Source organism: Rhea americana, unplaced genomic scaffold, assembly GCF_003343005.1.
Source record: "Rhea americana isolate MKP2758 unplaced genomic scaffold, rheAme1 scaffold_231, whole genome shotgun sequence".
Lineage (NCBI taxonomy): Eukaryota > Metazoa > Chordata > Aves > Rheiformes > Rheidae > Rhea > Rhea americana.
This window is the reverse complement of record NW_028186348.1, coordinates 954,063-970,398: the sequence shown is the minus strand read 5'-3', so window position 1 is coordinate 970,398 and position 16,336 is coordinate 954,063. Positions and strand designations below refer to the sequence as shown.

Sequence of the window (16,336 nt, the reverse complement as noted above, 5' to 3'; positions counted from 1 at the left end):
GCCCGGCCGCCCGCCCGCCCCTCCGCCCCGGGCGATGGGCGCGTTAGGCACGGCCCCCCCGGGCGAGGAGCGGGGCTGCCTCCCCGGCCGGCGGCGCTGCGTGGCGGCGGCTCAGAGCGGGTGCGGCCGCCTGGGATCGGGGGGGCGGCGGGCGCGCACGGACCGAGCCGTCCGGGCCCGCCGAAAAGCTGTGCGGCGTTAATGCAGAGCTTCTGATAGCTGAGCACCATAATACACTGACCTCCTGGCTTACGTGAACGGTTTAATACGCTTTTTGGTGCTACTAACTTAGAAAAGTCGAAGCATCTATTATTCTTTTAATAAGATACAGTCTCTAGCAGGCAGTAAATTATATGCAAACCGCATCTTTTCTTGCACATTTAGGTTCAAAGCCAGACAGTTCTGGTAGAAACTGCTGAAGCTGATGGAATTATATCAGAGGCTGTGTTATATCTGGCTATTCTGACATCTTATGTAATAAGTGGCTACAGGCCACAATACCAGTCTACAATTCCTGATTCAGTGCGATATCAAGAAAGAGCCTGAATCTAATGGCAGGTTACCAAAATAAAACATGAGACTGTAAAAAATGAAACATAAACTGAGGCTCCATTTATTAGAAAAATCATGTTTTAAAAGCTACCTAGACAGGTACCTCATTTTAGAAAGTAATGATTTAGTTAACACGTGGTTGGTTGTTACCTGTTGAGGTCTAATAAGAAATTATGCAGTGAAACTGAGGAAACTTAACATTTACTGCTTTAGTTCAGCTAAGTAGTTGCTCTCTGTATTGTGCTGGCAGCTCAAACTTCAGTCGAGATTTGGGCCTGATTCTGGTCGGGAGGAGAGGTAGAAATGTGGGTATGGAATTACTCAGATGTGCGCCTTCAGTGTTTCGCCTCTCTTCAAAGCGCAGCTAACGGTGGTTGTAAAGAAAATCCTTTACAGGTGATCATGCCGTAAATATGATTTGTCACTTGCTAGTAGAACTAGCAGTTGCGATCCTGCCCCCTGCATTTGTCCAGTTAGGGCAAGAAGACTCATAAATCTGAGAGAGTCCTGGCTATGAGATGCAAGAAGTTAAATTTCATTTGTGGCCTGAAAACTCTACAAACATCTTTTAGGAATATGCAGGGAGCCACATCTTAATCATTTTTCTGATTTTTTTTTTTTTTTTTTTTTTTTTTTTTTTTTTGTTTTGCTTTGTTTAGTAACATATTAAATAAACAGCTTTTGGGTCAAAGGCAGGTCACTTTATCTTGGTAAAAGAAATGGAATTTACAGTTATCAGAAAAAACAGGACAACTTTTTTTTGTCATCTGTTTTCACTGGCACACTACAAATGATGCTCTGATCCTTGTTTCTGGGCCTGACTTAGCAAAATACATCAGAGAACAAATCAGCGTCTCTGCTGTCACTGTGCCTGCCACTTCCTAGTACTGAGCTCAGCCTTGACACTGCATCTCGGAGCCCACCTACAGCACCAGCGAGGGCTGCGAGCGGCTGCTCAGCACAGCTTGTTAGAGGAAATTGGCCCAAAGGGCATCTCGGACAGGGGAGCCAGAAGAGGCTGGATGAGATTAGAAAGTTGACTGCATTTAGAAGAGATCTATCATGATTAAAAGGGACTGGGGCGGGGGAAATACTGCAACTGTAGGACAAAGACAAGCTGTCAAATCAGAAAGCAAAACAGCTGCTGCTGCCAGGAGTGGGGGCTGGGTACTTGAACAGTTTGTTCTAATATTAAAAGGAGATTTTAGTAGAACAGATCATCCACACAAGCAAAATACTCCTGAAACATGGCAAGGCCATGGCAGATTTTCTCAAAGCTTTTGAAAAGGTATCAACAATTGTGTTTCTACATGATTAGCTACGACTTTATACTTACTGCTATTGTATTGTTTTCCTATGTAAACACTGGCTGATGTCTCTGCCAAGCATCCACATAATTATCACATTGTATTTTTATTCACAATAATAAGCCCTTTGAGGAAAGGGGGGGAAAAAGTCTTTCCTTGTTTTTGCACTCTTGTAATTTGTCTTTCAAAGGTGTGACTGAATAATACATTAGCCAATACTGATGCCAAGTTCTGAAAGAAGGACGTTTGTTTGCCAGAAAGGTATTTCGCTTACTGTAGTGAGCTATCATAATTCCAAGCCCTTCTTTCTCTGCCTGGATTGAGTATTGACTCTCCTATTGCAGTGTGAGAGTAGTTCTGGACCGTAAAAGCTGGATTCCCACTGGCAAGCAATGCTGCAGAAGACTTAGGTGCAAAATGACTTAAAAATCACTGCTTGGCCATGTGAACATTTTTGTACCACTTTACACTTGTTAAATGTGTCCAGGGTTTCTACAAACATGAAAGATCTGGATACTGGACAATTTTTGGACAGTTGAGTGCTGTTCACCTTAATCTTAGGGTGATACCTGAACATGAGACCCTCTGACCACAGCCACTGACTGCACAAACCATTGCTTCTGAGTATCTCTTGACACTCCCAGGATTTCAGGAGCTTTGAGCCCCTGTAACACTGAGAATCCAAAGGAAATGCAGATACTTTGCCTTTGAAGAATGTGCTGGAAAATGTCTCTGTGCCCTCTGCATCTTCCTGCAAGCTGAAGGAGTACAGCAGTATCATACTGCCTTAGCAAGTCCAAAAGACCATAAGAGCTGGGCCCCAGACTCAGTAAGTGACACAAGGGCACAACTTTTTAACATCCAGGTAGATACCAGCTATGACAGTAAAGAACTTGAATTAACTCGTAGCTCTGGTGTATTCCTCTCTACCTGTAAAATGTCAGACTAGGTCTGCATGAGTTCATCCTTCAGTTTCCCACACTACTACTGCCTGTTGCTTTCAGCCACCAAGACCTTTAAAAACACTGTAGCAAATAAAGAAGTGTTGAAGATAATAGAGGAAAAGATGCAGCACAGATAGGAAGGAATGCAAGGAAAAGAAGGGAAAGAATGAAAGGAATTGAGCAAAGACAACAGATGAGTGTTTAAACAGCAGCAAAATCTCAGCGTGGAAAAAATTTTGAGCCATTCCCTCGCAACAAGCCCAGTTAGTGGCCATCTGCTGCTGGCACAGGAGGAAGCTGCTTGTGACAGTGCTGCGTCCGGCCTCCCTGTGGCTGAAGCTCCACAAATTGAAATAAAGGCAGCTGTCAGGGAAGAAAGTCAAAAGGAGGGAGAAGTGAAAAAGATTAGGGACATAAACCCAGGAAGCTTCTGGAGTCAAGCAAAAGGAACATTAGATACTACTTAGCACTTCCATTTTTTTAAGCATTTAAATAGACCCACGCTCAGTAGAAGAAATCCCCATATGTCTCTTCTTTTTTTCAAGGGAGAAAGAACACCTTTACATTTTGAGAAGTAAAATCCACAGACTGAGCGCTGGCCCATGGCAGTAAGGGAGTTCACAGCAATTTTGTACTAAATGATTTATTACAATTGGTGCTGTTAAGCACTATGTACTGTTTATCAATAAAAGCATAATACAGGAAGTGTATTTTCTACAGTGCACTGTTATAAAGTAAAAAAAAGGCGCAAGTTGTTTGCTTCTTACAGATGCAATGTTCTTCTGCAGGTCAGTCAGTCTGGAATGACATTAATTCAGCCTACAGGGAGGAGCTAAAGGTTTGATCCCAACAACTCATATCTGGGCAGAGTCCTCACCCCTTGCAAGGCATTCAGTAGTTATCCTTGCAGGACCATACAAAAAAATATCCAAATTTTCTTTGTATTTATGTAAGAGGAGCATCAATTGTAGTACTAAGATCAGTTTTACTTCAGCAGTTACTTCTGGTTACTGTGGTTACTGATCTCAGGCATCTTACTTATTTTTGAAGCTGCTCATCTTTTCCAAATTTGCACATTCCAAAAATAACTTACTGTTTTGAAATTCTTAGAAAAACCTTAAAGGAAACTAACAATTTAGTTAGTAACTTAAAAGACTAATGCAGTGAAAGAGATACAGAAAGCAGTATTACTTATGGTAAAAATATCCAAAACCACAATGTAAGCCATTCTTCCACTGGATGTAATCTGGAAAAAAAAATACATCTTTGTGATAAATTCTAACAAGATGTGATGTTGTCTTGGAAGCAGACAGAAATTAAAAAAAACCAAAAACACAACCCAGCCAGATGAATAAAGCTGGACCCATTAACCATCATGTAGCTTTAGCTAACTGTACAAACATTCCAGTATTGCTTCATGTATTTCAAGTTTATTATCAGAAGAGACCACTGCTTTCTCAATAATACAGACCACTGAACTTCACCATATTAGCCTTATGCTCAGTCCAATTTGTTTAAAAGATGCCTTTTATAAAAGCATCTAGCCTTGACTGGAAGACATCAGGGGATGAATGATCCATTAACTCCCTTGGTTTTCCGACTGCTTATCTTCCTAAGTTGTGCCAAATTTTGAAGATTTTTTTTTTTTTTTGATTGAGTTTCCAGTGCTCCACTGGAACACTTTCTTACTCCTACTTTAATAAAAAGGTAATGTACACTGTTACCCTAAAAAGCAATAGGATATAAACCTTTATTGTTCCACCTTTGTCAGAGTTCATTTTCTATGGATTTGCATTTTTGTAACTCTAGTTTACATTAGAAACTTCAGCTCCTGAGAGGCTTAATGTGGAGTAGCAAACAGCCTTCAAAACCAATTCAATCTCATCTCTTCAAGTAATATACCACTTGGGCACAAGTAATCTCTAGGATTAGAATCAGTTAGATCTTCCACCTCCTTTTCCTGGGTTCTTTGTCCTCATTTCATGCCAAGCCTTCACCAGTGGTTCTCTGTTCTTCCATATAAGCTCATGGCCATATGTCACATACCACCTGAGAAAGAAAGCAGCAGTTAAAACTAACTGCAGCTCCTCCCTCGATCTGAAGAAGCAGCTGACCACTGAAAGCAGATAACTAAAATGCTTAAAATACAAGACAGGATAAACTGTAGTAGAAATAAGTTTTAAGAAAGTTTTTGATCAGTGCCATGTAAGCCACTTGCTCTCTTTTCTCCTAGTAAGCAACCTCTTTACTTTCTTGCTGTGTGAGTCCTGAGAATGAGTGGTTTTAATCACTTTAATTTCATGCTTTTGTGATTCCTACTTAAAGATGCAGGTTATTTCCATTTAACAAATTGTTAAAACAGCAATGTGCTAATCCTTACTGACAGCATTAATTCAAAGGTATTTTTCTTATATTTAAATATAACTGAAATTACCCCATAATGAAGAGCCACTCCATCCAAAGAGAGTTTTCTCCTATAAAGAAGTTTTTCTGGCTTAACTTATATTTATACAAAAACATACAAACATCACTATAAGTTATTAAGCAGTGGAGGTTAGTATGAAGGAAAGGATAAAGAGGTGGGAGAGGAAGGAACCACATGAAAATAGCTAAAAGGTTCTCCCACACACTAACATACCTAAGTCTTGAATAAAAGCACTTTGGTATGAGCCATCAGTCAGTGCTAGATAAACTAGCCACTACATTAAGCCACGCAGTGGCTTTCTGAAGTGGACAATTGTCTATGAGGCAGTAAATAAAAAAATTTGTTCATTCAACCTATGACCTAAATGAAGACCTTGTTTAAGGATGAAGTGACCCAAGCGATCACTCAACAGGAAGTGTACTTACATAGGTGAGGAAGAATGATACCTGTAACTCGAGGAAATTTTTACTACAACTGCTTTCCTATTTCAGTAATACATGAATCTGTATTATAATGAATAAGATGATATAGATGTATCACAGTGGAAAGCAGGCACAAATCAGCAAGGCCACACTAAAAACATTTGTGACAGCAAGAGAAAGTAAAGGAGGCTGTGGGGAGTAGAACTTACCACTATCAAGGCCAAGAATTAGCAAACAGAGGCAAAAAAAAGTTCAGAGAGCAAATCAAGTGTTCCGACTCTTTTAGACTATACCTTTCATATAGCCACGCTGAGGCAACCAAAACTGTAGTTAATCACTGCACTGTCTAATGCTATGAAAGATGGAACAATGTTCTTCCAACTTCCACAGCGTCCTGGATGCCTTGGTAAGGTAGTTACAGGACAAACTCATTGGGAAAGTTACTGTAAAAAGCTTTAAATTCATTAGTTGGCAGAGTTAAGTGTCAAGCAGGCTTTAAGTTATGTTTAAAAATGTTCTTAGCTGTTCATATTTGTGTTAGACAACCGTTAGTGAGATTAAGGGAGAAACTCATTAAGTTACATAGTTCAAACACCGAACAATGCAGAATTGTTTTCTACAAAATGGTTTCTACTGGTTCTCCCCAATTAGGAAAGGCCCTGAAGACTCCACACAAAGATAAAAGCAGCAACACTAAAACAACAGAAGCTGTTCAAAGTAATTTGGCCTGAACCTATGCTCACTCAATAGCTCTCTCTAAATTGGTAATTAGAGATAACATTGGGACATAGGAGCTTTGTCTTAGCTGAGTAAGTCAAAAGATTTTTTTAATTTGCCCACTCTGTTTTGTGAGAATCCTTTCTCTCTTGCAACTCTTTCCAGTGTGCTGGGGAGAGCAGGACAGAGACAGTCAGCCAGCCTAGGTTGTAGTGACAGGATAATTGGATATCCAGTCTGTTATTCTAAGCCAATTCAGATCAATTCTTTGCAGTTCTAAGCATGGGTTAGCAGCATTGCCACACAGTTTAATGGCACCACAAAGATAACAGTGAATAGTCCTCAGTCCTACTTAAGATACCACTGTTTTTTTCTCTTTCTTTTCTTTGAAAATTACGCTAAGAGGAAGAAAAGAGGGAAAAATACAGGCTGAGCTTGCATAGGAGGAATTTGAATATCCCCTGTTGTATCAGTTATCCAGAACAGTAGATACAAACTTACATTCCAAATAGAGCTCCTCCAAGATGTGCAGCATGGTCAAAAAGTCTCCAGCCCAGAGCGAGCCCTGCAGTGTCGAATGCAATTATGGCTTTTAAAGCCTGGAAAGGAAAAAGTCACAGAATAGACAGGATGAGCCACAGTATCTAATGGCAATAGTAAGAAAGCTTTATAGAGTAGCACAGAGCAAGTATGTTGTTCAAAAATCCTCCCAAAACTTTTAAATCGAAGTTGTTTTAAAATTTCTTTCAAAACAGACTGGGTCTTTACCAAGTTGTACCATTCTGTCAAAATATGTATACAAGCAGCTACAGACATGGTAAGAAACAGTATCAGGTGTACCACCTTCCATTAGTCAGAGGCAAACCACCAGAATTGTAGTCATGCAAAATTTTACTAAATATCTCATTTCAAGACACCAGTAGAATTAATGTGAGGATGGAGGGTGTCACGGGGATAGGGCTAAACTCCTTTCAGTTGTCCCATGCAACAAGACAAAAGGCCATGGGCAAAAACTGAAATTCCCTTGGCAAGTGAAACTCTTTCCATGTTCCTGACCAGTTTTCAGCAAAAAGAGAATCTAGGTATCAGAGGTTAGTCTGTAACAGCTGCTATTTATACAAAAATATCACGCACCAGAAAGACATTAGGTTAAAGCAAAGTGTGCACACATTTGCTCTGTCAGCAAACCCCTAAGTCCCTCTCTCCCCCTTTCTTTCCTCTTGAAGTATCTGTTCTGAAACAGACCCACAGAAGATGGAATTTAGAATAATCCTAAATTGACTATATGCTTGGATAAGTGACCATGCTAGACTGCAACAATTCAATCCAGTATTCAGGACTTCCATGTCCTTGTATTCTTTTAAAGATAAACTTGATAGCTTAGAAACACAGGTGAGGACACATGTTCAGCTACTGCTGAGGCATAAGGAAAGTGTTTTAAGCATAGGATTTGTGCAAAGTTCAAATGCACTTACGCTTCCTGCTGTAAATGTAAACATTGGAAGAAAAATGATGGCTAGCTTTGCTTCTGGCATCTTTGTACATACAGCTGCAAGGACAGTCATTATAGCTCCTGACTGTAAATTAAAATACATGAAAGTTAGCTGAGATATTACATAAGGGAAACTTTATTTTTCTGCATGTGAACCTATCTTCCTCTTGGATTTCACTTTCAAAAGCAGTCCTCTGATAAGTCTCAAAGTACAAAGCAGCATTGAAAAAGTGTGAACAAAAATAAAACAAGATACCGTTACTTAATTGCAATAGCTGAAGCTATAAATACTGAAAAAAATACCTCAGAGGCTGTGACCTCTAACAATCAAGAAATTTTAGAAAATTAAGATAACTATTATTTTTCCAGTAAACCCTAGAAATATACATACACGTTGATACAAGCTTCAGACTTAGTCCCTTTATCTAAGATGTTGATTTGATCAAACAAAAAAGGAATAGAGGGGCAGGAAATTCTTTGTCAAGTACGTGCGTAAATCCCTGGTCTGTGCTAAACTGGCCGCAGGCTTTCACATCCATGAAAAAAGCTGTGAATACAGTAAATTAATACATGTGGCAATTTCAGTAAGATTTGATCAGTAACACTAATGAAAAATATCTTACTCTAGACATAGTTTATTCACAGGATAAAGGAAAAACACATTGCACTTCCAGAAATTCAAACTTACAAACTGGCCAGTAAGTTGCTCATTCTATTTGAAAAACAAGAGTCAGATTCTTGGTTTCTAACAAAGTTATTTGTTAAAACAAGTTAAGAAGCCTGTAAAATTTGGCAAATGACTAGGTTGATTTAAAACTTACAGCAAGATAAGTACTTTAAAACATTCTAAAACTCTATAAATACTTGAACAGACAACTAAAACACCTCCTCAGCTTGCCTCATTATCCTGAAAACTGTGAGACTTCTGGCAGAAGTAGTGCAGAAACGAAGGATTAAAAAAAAAGAAAAAGAAAAAAAAAAAGAAAAAAAAAGAAAAAAAGCAGTATTCCTTACAGCTTCCGTTAGTATTGCTTGCTGATTTTGATTGTCTTGATTGCATGATTTCTTTCAAAAGCATTTTATTTTCCATTAGCAAAGACTGTGAGGCACCATAATGCAATAATATTCTATGAAGTAAGTTATAGAACAGAACCATCTGCTCAGTGACAAGAGGTCCTGCTGCTGAGTACTCGCTTACAACCCATTAACATTAAGCAGTATTAGTTTTGGCTGCTGGTGAAAAAGAATTAGATTGTTTGAGGAACAGCCCAGTTCTTGCACAGGAATCACTGGCTGGTTACTTGTCAGTAACCCTTCCTATTCTCTACTATCCACAATTTCCTTGATATTTCTAAGCAGGCTGAAGAATACAGCAAGCTTTGAAAACGGCTTTTGAAATGCAGTAAGGTCTCTTGTATTTTGAGATACTCACAGCTCCGAGGGATGGTTCAAATCTTCCAGTAGCCATTTTAGCAACATAACTGACAAAAGTGGAGATAACCCCTAGAAAGGAAAAGTTACTATTAGAAACCATGTCAGACAAGAGTCAGAAAGCATAACAATGTTATTTGCATACTTTCCTAAAGAAGCTAGCACAGTACTGTACTTTTTTTTTTTCTTCCCTTCTTCTTAACTTTGAAAATAGTCATCTTTTTTCAGGAATCTACTGTAATTCTGTACTAGAAGCTATTTTATTTTGGCAACTCAGCATGCTTTTAAACCAGACACTTGTACTTTCATGCTATTTTAAAGTGCAGTATCCTAAAGTGATCAAATTTCTGTATGACAGCAAATAAGCACTATAGTTAGCAATGTGTGGGACTGAAGAGCTACCATCTGTCACCATAAATACATTTATTAATCCTGCACACATTTTACTTGCAAAAATACATACTTTTGTAATGTTGTAAATATACATATTTAACATTACCAGCAGAAAGATACACTGCTATGAACTGCTCGCATCCCAGAAGAGAGACTATGCTGGTGGAAAAACTCCATAAAACATACATATTTGCTGCCATGTGGAAAAGAGAGAAGTGACTAAATGTAGAGAGCAGCATGGGAGAACACAGGGCTCCTACAAGAGAGAAAAACAGTAAATGAAAAATAAAGTCAGTGTTTCGACCTGTGTTAGCTTACACATCATGCAGACTAGAAAGAGATATTATAAACTGGTGGTAATAAAAACTGAAATGTAACAAGTTTCTAATCCTGTGCAATACTTGTTGAAAAGCAGAACAAGTACCCTAGAAATAATGCAAGCTACACAAACAGCTGCTTTAAGAAGTCTTAACTCCCTACAGAGAATGCTTTACCAGGGTGTTTTACACAAAATTCTATCTTAAGATACTTCTATGCTTTTAAAAGTGCAAAAGAGATTTCTATATGTATATGGTGTAAAATTTTTAATATATGAACATTATATAAAAATATTTTTGCTATAGAGATAGACTCAAGGGAAAGTTAATTTTTTTTCAAAAAGCTACTAGCTCTCCTTACTGAGATAGTAGCCTGGAAAATAAAAAAGCGAATTAGTAGGTTGAAAGGTCAGCACTGTTTTAAAAGGGAATTTTTGGGGAGCTGTAGAGCATACTGATGCTCAGATTTGGGGTTTTAGCTTAGGGGTTGTGGAAGGGAAACCATTTAGCTTCCGCTTCTGCGGAAATCAGAGGATAGCAGATGCTGCTCTCCTAAGGCATGTTTGTCTCATCCTTTTAATCCTCCTTTCCACTGAGGAAATGAAAGCTAACTGTTCTGCCTTTAAATACTAGTAACTTGCTTTCCTAAGTTAGCCTCTTCTAAGCATTTCACACATAATGAAAGCTGAGGTTTGTTTCGTGCAATCCAAAAGCCAGCTCTGCAACAAGGGCTCTGTGCGTAACAGATTAATGCTTGTCTAATGACAAAAGTACACATGCAAGTGACCTTTAACAGTTTTTATCTGCATCTCACAGAACATTAAGAAAAAAATCACATTCAAAACTTTTTTTAAAATAGAATTACACAGTAGCATTTCTTTTCCTCTTCCCCAAAGTCTAGGACGATTAGCATTCTGTTCAGGAAAGCAGTAGGGGTTGGTATCACTAGGATACCAAGTAAGTGCCCCCTCATTCTTACAAAAGCAGAAGCTGCATCCCACTGAATGCAGTAAAAGACCAGACAGCAGGTAACGGTGTTGACAATTTTTTTCTTCAAAAAATCAGATTAGTTATTTGTAACGTTCTTCCCTCAAAGCTTTTCCTGCCTAGACAAACTGAAGCATTTCTACCTAACTGAGAACTTACTTGCTGCTACATCACTTACAAGCAAAGCAGCCATCCTGAATTTTGACAGTATAATCAGATGTTCTATTATATCCCAATGTAGATAAGTCATTACTGTTCACTTACTGGAGGAGGGATCTGAGGTGAAATATGTAAACATAATCCGTCGCATAGCAGGCAACCTCCATAAACAGAATACAAAGGCATTTGCAGCTATAATACCTATTAAGAAGACAGTACAAAAACAAAATATCAATGTTACATGCAGTAATGCATACGAGAAAGCAGTGTGCAAAAGTATGCTTATAAGAATCATGCATTTTCTTCACTATTCCATTATAAGCGGCATCTACTTTTCTTTTTGTGGAGTTTAGAAAAAGTAAAGAGAAATACAGGAAGCTATAAGTATATGATGAAAATCTTTTTTAGAAATATCACTTACTTTATTTTACTTATAAACGTTTATCTTGACATACATTGTATTAAATACAACAGTCCAGGAAATCTGTACTGAAGGCATTCAGGCAATGCCTTCAAACATTCCACTGCAGAGCCAACAGAAGAAGAGCCAACTTAGCAGGTCCCATTTTTTGCCTCTCTAGCTGCTTATTCCCAGTTATTACCACTCCGTTTGCTGCACAACTGCATTCCAGGCAAGATTTGTGAAGTTTAACTGTGCTTGGAGGGGCAGAGCATGGGGGAACCACACAAACATGCAGTACACACCCTCTTCATCTCCTGGGGAGGTCTGATTTTTTGGGGGGAGGGACTTGTAAAGATACTGGTTTGAGATCAAGCACACAAAGCTCATTTGTCATGGCTCAGGGATTGTCAACATTGGGAGATAGCAAATGCCCAGCTTTTTACTACACAGCTGTTTATTCTGACCTAATTTTAGTTTAAGTAGTAGTGCAAATAAGTAGAATTAGAATGATGCAAAATTAATGTGATTTTTTAAAGCATCTTTCCTATCAAAGCATTTGTGTATTTAAAATGTTTTATAATAGCTAGAAACATTGAAGGGAGAAATAATGGTGCTTCCCTTAAAGGACATTAAATACTACATAATTATTCTCCACTTGAAGTTTGCAATACAATGCAAAAATTGTGGAAAAAAACTATGATGCCTAAGTTGTAAACCCAAAATGTAGACCCTATTTTTTGACACTCCAATCCTATTCCACAATGATCTTTTACAAGAGAAAATATTTTCCCTGTGGCTCAACCAAGATATTACAATACACTCAGCTCAACTTTGTTATAGCAGTCAAGGGCAAGTATCTGAATGGCTCGAGATTTACCAGCTAAAATACTGTATGTAAAATGAACTAGATGGTGAGGGATACCTGAAAGCATTGGGTTTTTTTCTTAAAAAGTTATGCAGACAAGTAAATGACATCAAGAAGTTACTTAAACTCTAACATTATTTCTTGTAACCTGCTAATAATATATATTCAGGAAATAATGTAGATTATATAACACAGGATATGGCTCAGCTCCTTTATCTGGATTTGAATCAAGTTCTTATGTACCTCTCTATTGTTATGATGTAGTTTTGCCTGGTTAACCAAACACCACTTGAAATCCCATGATAGATATGATCCATAGAGAGAAGGGATAAGAGAGCAGTTCTTATTCGCAACACTATGTAAAATAGCAAAATAGTAACAGGAAATTTCATTCCCATGTATCACTGAAAGAATGCAATAAATACACAACATTCCTCTCTGTGGTGGTAAGAGCCACTTTACTTAGTGGTCTATATAACTCTAGTCAATCTATGCTGGATGAGAAAGTAATTCACTTTAGGGACACCTCATGTCTACAGAGCCTTTCAAGATAGCACTTACAGAATTGCCCACAAACAAGTAGTACATAATTAGCTCATATTCCTTCTAAAAAGCACTTGCAGTTTTTCCACAGTTCCTGAGTAAGAAATGTTGTACAGGGAGGATTCTAGATACTCCTTCATGATCCCCCACACAAATGAACAGCAATTTTTTTTAATGCTGGCAAAAATGTTTTGTAAGAAGGAAATGTAGCAGAAATAATGTGTCTGCAGGTGTAAGTTTATACATGCATTGTGCCTAGTGACTTAAACATGGTATGAAAGCCATCTGTTGTAACATACTGTACCTGTTTGCCATATTTCTCTTCCTGTGAATGTCTAATACTTGTAAGCTAACACAAACCTGTCACAGTCCGCTGACCCTCAGTCAGGCTACTCCACCACCTGTTAACCTGGAACAGAAGTGGTATTCATCAATGCCACTACACTGTATTTGCCATTTCAGAAATACTCATGTGAAGCTCTATCTTTCTAAGACTAGAAAGTGTTCCTTTTGAAATTGTTACGTAAAACAGTTTCAAATTTTTATTTATTTTTTACTGATTTAGCTTTTGAAATTGATATTTCTTTCTCAAAAGTAGTTAGCTACCCTGCTTCTACTCTATCCAAACATAGATGAAGAGTCTTAAAACAGAACAGAGTTGTACCACTCTGCATAACTCTTTGGGTCACATCTGCCTACATTAAACAAGGATTTAGCTTGTAATTCTTAAGTTAGCAGATTAGCCAAAGCAAGCATTAACCCTGCCTGGATGAAGCCTCATCCTAAAGCTATCTAATTTCACACCACCCACCTTTCAGAGATTCCACTCTTGCGCCAGGGTCACTTTTGGCAGAGTTGGCTCACAAGTTGTGGAATTCATTCCCTCTTGCATCCTGCTCACCCAGCCCTCCTTCAAGTTTAAAACCCCTGAAAAAATTTATTTTGAGGGCAGTCAGCCCACAGATAAATTTTTCCTCCTCTTTAACCTTTAGAAGCAGTTTAGATAAATATTTTAATTGTTAGTGCCATAACCTTCCAACAAATTGAGGAAGATAATGTTATATAAATTAGCTGCAGGTTGTGTGTGTGTGTTGAAGTGGGGGGTGTACAAAGCAATCTACTCACTCCGTGGTATCAAAGTAACCAATTCATTGTTCTTTTTTTTTTTTTTTTTTTTTAATTCTCTGGCACAGGATCCAGATACCAGTTATTTCCTACCAAGTCTTTTAATAAACCAAGGTGAATTGTCTATAATACAACTGGCAGAATGCCCTCAGAAGCTTTAGGGGGATCCTGAAATTTTATAAATAGAACTTACCAGGTGAAGACAGGGGTTGGGAATTTAAACCTATTAGCAACAGGGTAGTCCTACTTTGGTTTTGGATAGCTAGTCAGAATCCAGCGGACTTTCATGTTTAGAAGGAAAGCAAAAGTTTAAAACTGAAATTATTTCAAAATATCATTGTTGGGCAGCCATGATCTCACCAGCACTTCACAGACACCATGCAGGAGAGCATGTCCATGTGAAAAGTACCACCATAGTATGCCCAATTCAAACTAAAGAAACAGATGTCTCCCCTAGGACACCAGCATTCCCCAGCTGCACACTCAGCCCTCCTTCCCTTGGAAAGGCAGACCAGAATGACAAACCAGGCCTAGTCTACCATAAGCCAGAGCAATAACCTTGAAATAAGCGTAAAACACATCTTTATATATAGTTAATCAAAAAAATGTACTTTCTATGATGCCAAATAAATTGGTTGCAAGTCTTATAGGGCTTAATTCTTACTGTCCAGATTCTGAAGTGAAGCATTGGCATGGAAATGTTTACTTTCATTAAGAAAAAAAGCTCTTTAAATCCTCAGATTTCTAATAGCTGAAAACGTGAAAGTAAAACACTCAGCAGCCAGAAGATTAAACAATAAATTTTATGTTTAAAGGTCAGAATTTAATCTAAATACATCACCTTTGGGACCTCATGTTTGCTTTTAACAATACTGATAAACAGTTATTTTTTTAATATAGTGAAAAAACAAAGGTAGTTATTTTAGACCAACTATTACTGATCTCTCTCTCTTTATCTCTGGGCGTAAATGCTTTTTATCTGTGCCTGTGAAGACAAACTTTTTTTCCAATATCGCTTTTGCAGTAATATTGTAAGTTAGTTTCCTAGAAATAATTGTTTTAGATTTCATTTAAGTGAAATACAGGTGCTATAATGCGCTGAGAATCTATTATTTCCCCAAGTCCGAAATAAACGGGACAATCATCGCTGGCACAAACGGTGCCAGAGGGATCTAGGCATGCAACTGTGTCCATCCAGCCTTAAAAGCAGCGGGGAGTCCCGTGTCCAGCTCCCACGCTGCGCCGCCGGCTGCCCGCAGGCTCGGCGTCCTTCCGCATACCTGCTTCCTGAAGTCCCCTCTTTTCTGAGGTCGTATCTTATCCATCCAGTCCGCCCGAGCTTCCTCGAAGTACGTCTGCACCCGAGATTTCAGCGACTCGTACTGCCAGATGGCCGCGGAGCCGAAGGCGCAGCCTGTGAACTGGGCGGCATCGCGCACGTCAAACCCGGCCGTGACCGTTACCCGCCGACCGTTACCCGCCGACCGTTACCCGCCGACCGTTACCCGCCGACCGTTACCGTCCGTTAGGCACCCCCCGCCCCTCCTCCCCCCGCGCCGCCCTTACCCCGACGGCGAAGACCAGCGGCTTCACGAGGCGCCCGGGCGAGGGGCGGCGGGCGCGGGCCGGCGGCTGCTGCGGCGGGGGGCAGAGGCTGCGCCGCGGCGGCGGCGGCGGCGGGGGGCCGGGCTGCGCCTCAGCACCGGCACCGCGGGGATCCTCGGCGCGGGGCCGCGCGCGGCGGAACCCGCGCGGCTGCTCCAGCAGCACGGCGACTCTGCGGGCAGAGAGCGTCCGTCAGCGTCGCCCGCGGCGCGGCGCGGCCCCGCCGCCCCCCGCCCGGCCGTACCTGTGCGCCCGCGGTCCCCAAGCGCGGGCCCAGCATCGCCACGCCATGTTCGAGGCCTCCCCGCGCGCCGAGCGCTTCCGGGGCAGCCGGCCGCCATCTTGCGGGCGCGGCGAGGGGAGGGGAGGGAAGGGAAGGGAAGGGAAGCCCCCGCGCCGCGCCGCGCCCCGCCGCGCCCCAGCCCCCTGCGGCGGGCGGCGCGCGGGGAGCCGGTCCCGGCGGCCCCGGCAGCGGGCACGGGCCGCCGGGCTCCTCCGGGCGCCCCCACCGGGGGGGAGGGGGGGCTCCCAGCGCCATGTTGAGGAGGTCCCTTCCGGTGAGGCCGGGACCAGCCGCCATGTTGGGGGCGGAACGAACTCCGCTCCGCTCCGCTCGGGCGGTCGTTTCCCGAGGGCCATTTCCGGCCGC

At 40.7% G+C, this 16,336-nt stretch overlaps 1 protein-coding gene across 2 annotated transcripts; it reads right to left on the bottom strand.

Moving 5' to 3' along the window:
- Positions 1-3,430: 3,430 nt before the first annotated feature.
- Positions 3,431-16,030, bottom strand: PARL (presenilin associated rhomboid like). Of its 2 annotated transcripts, XM_085306101.1 has the most exons (10): positions 15,932-16,030; positions 15,649-15,859; positions 15,363-15,503; positions 13,318-13,366; positions 11,252-11,347; positions 9,790-9,939; positions 9,292-9,362; positions 7,843-7,944; positions 6,869-6,966; positions 3,431-4,852 (listed from the first exon to the last, which is right to left on the bottom strand). In XM_085306101.1, the coding sequence occupies exons 1-10, from the start codon at positions 15,976-15,978 to the stop codon at positions 4,738-4,740; spliced, it is 1,080 nt and encodes a 359-aa protein (XP_085162227.1). In that variant the 5' UTR covers positions 15,979-16,030; the 3' UTR covers positions 3,431-4,737. The 2 variants fall into 2 exon arrangements, with proteins under 2 accessions (XP_085162227.1, XP_085162226.1); XM_085306100.1 differs by lacking the exon at positions 15,649-15,859 and having other exon boundaries at positions 15,932-16,011.
- Between the last annotated feature and the right edge of the window lie 306 nt (positions 16,031-16,336).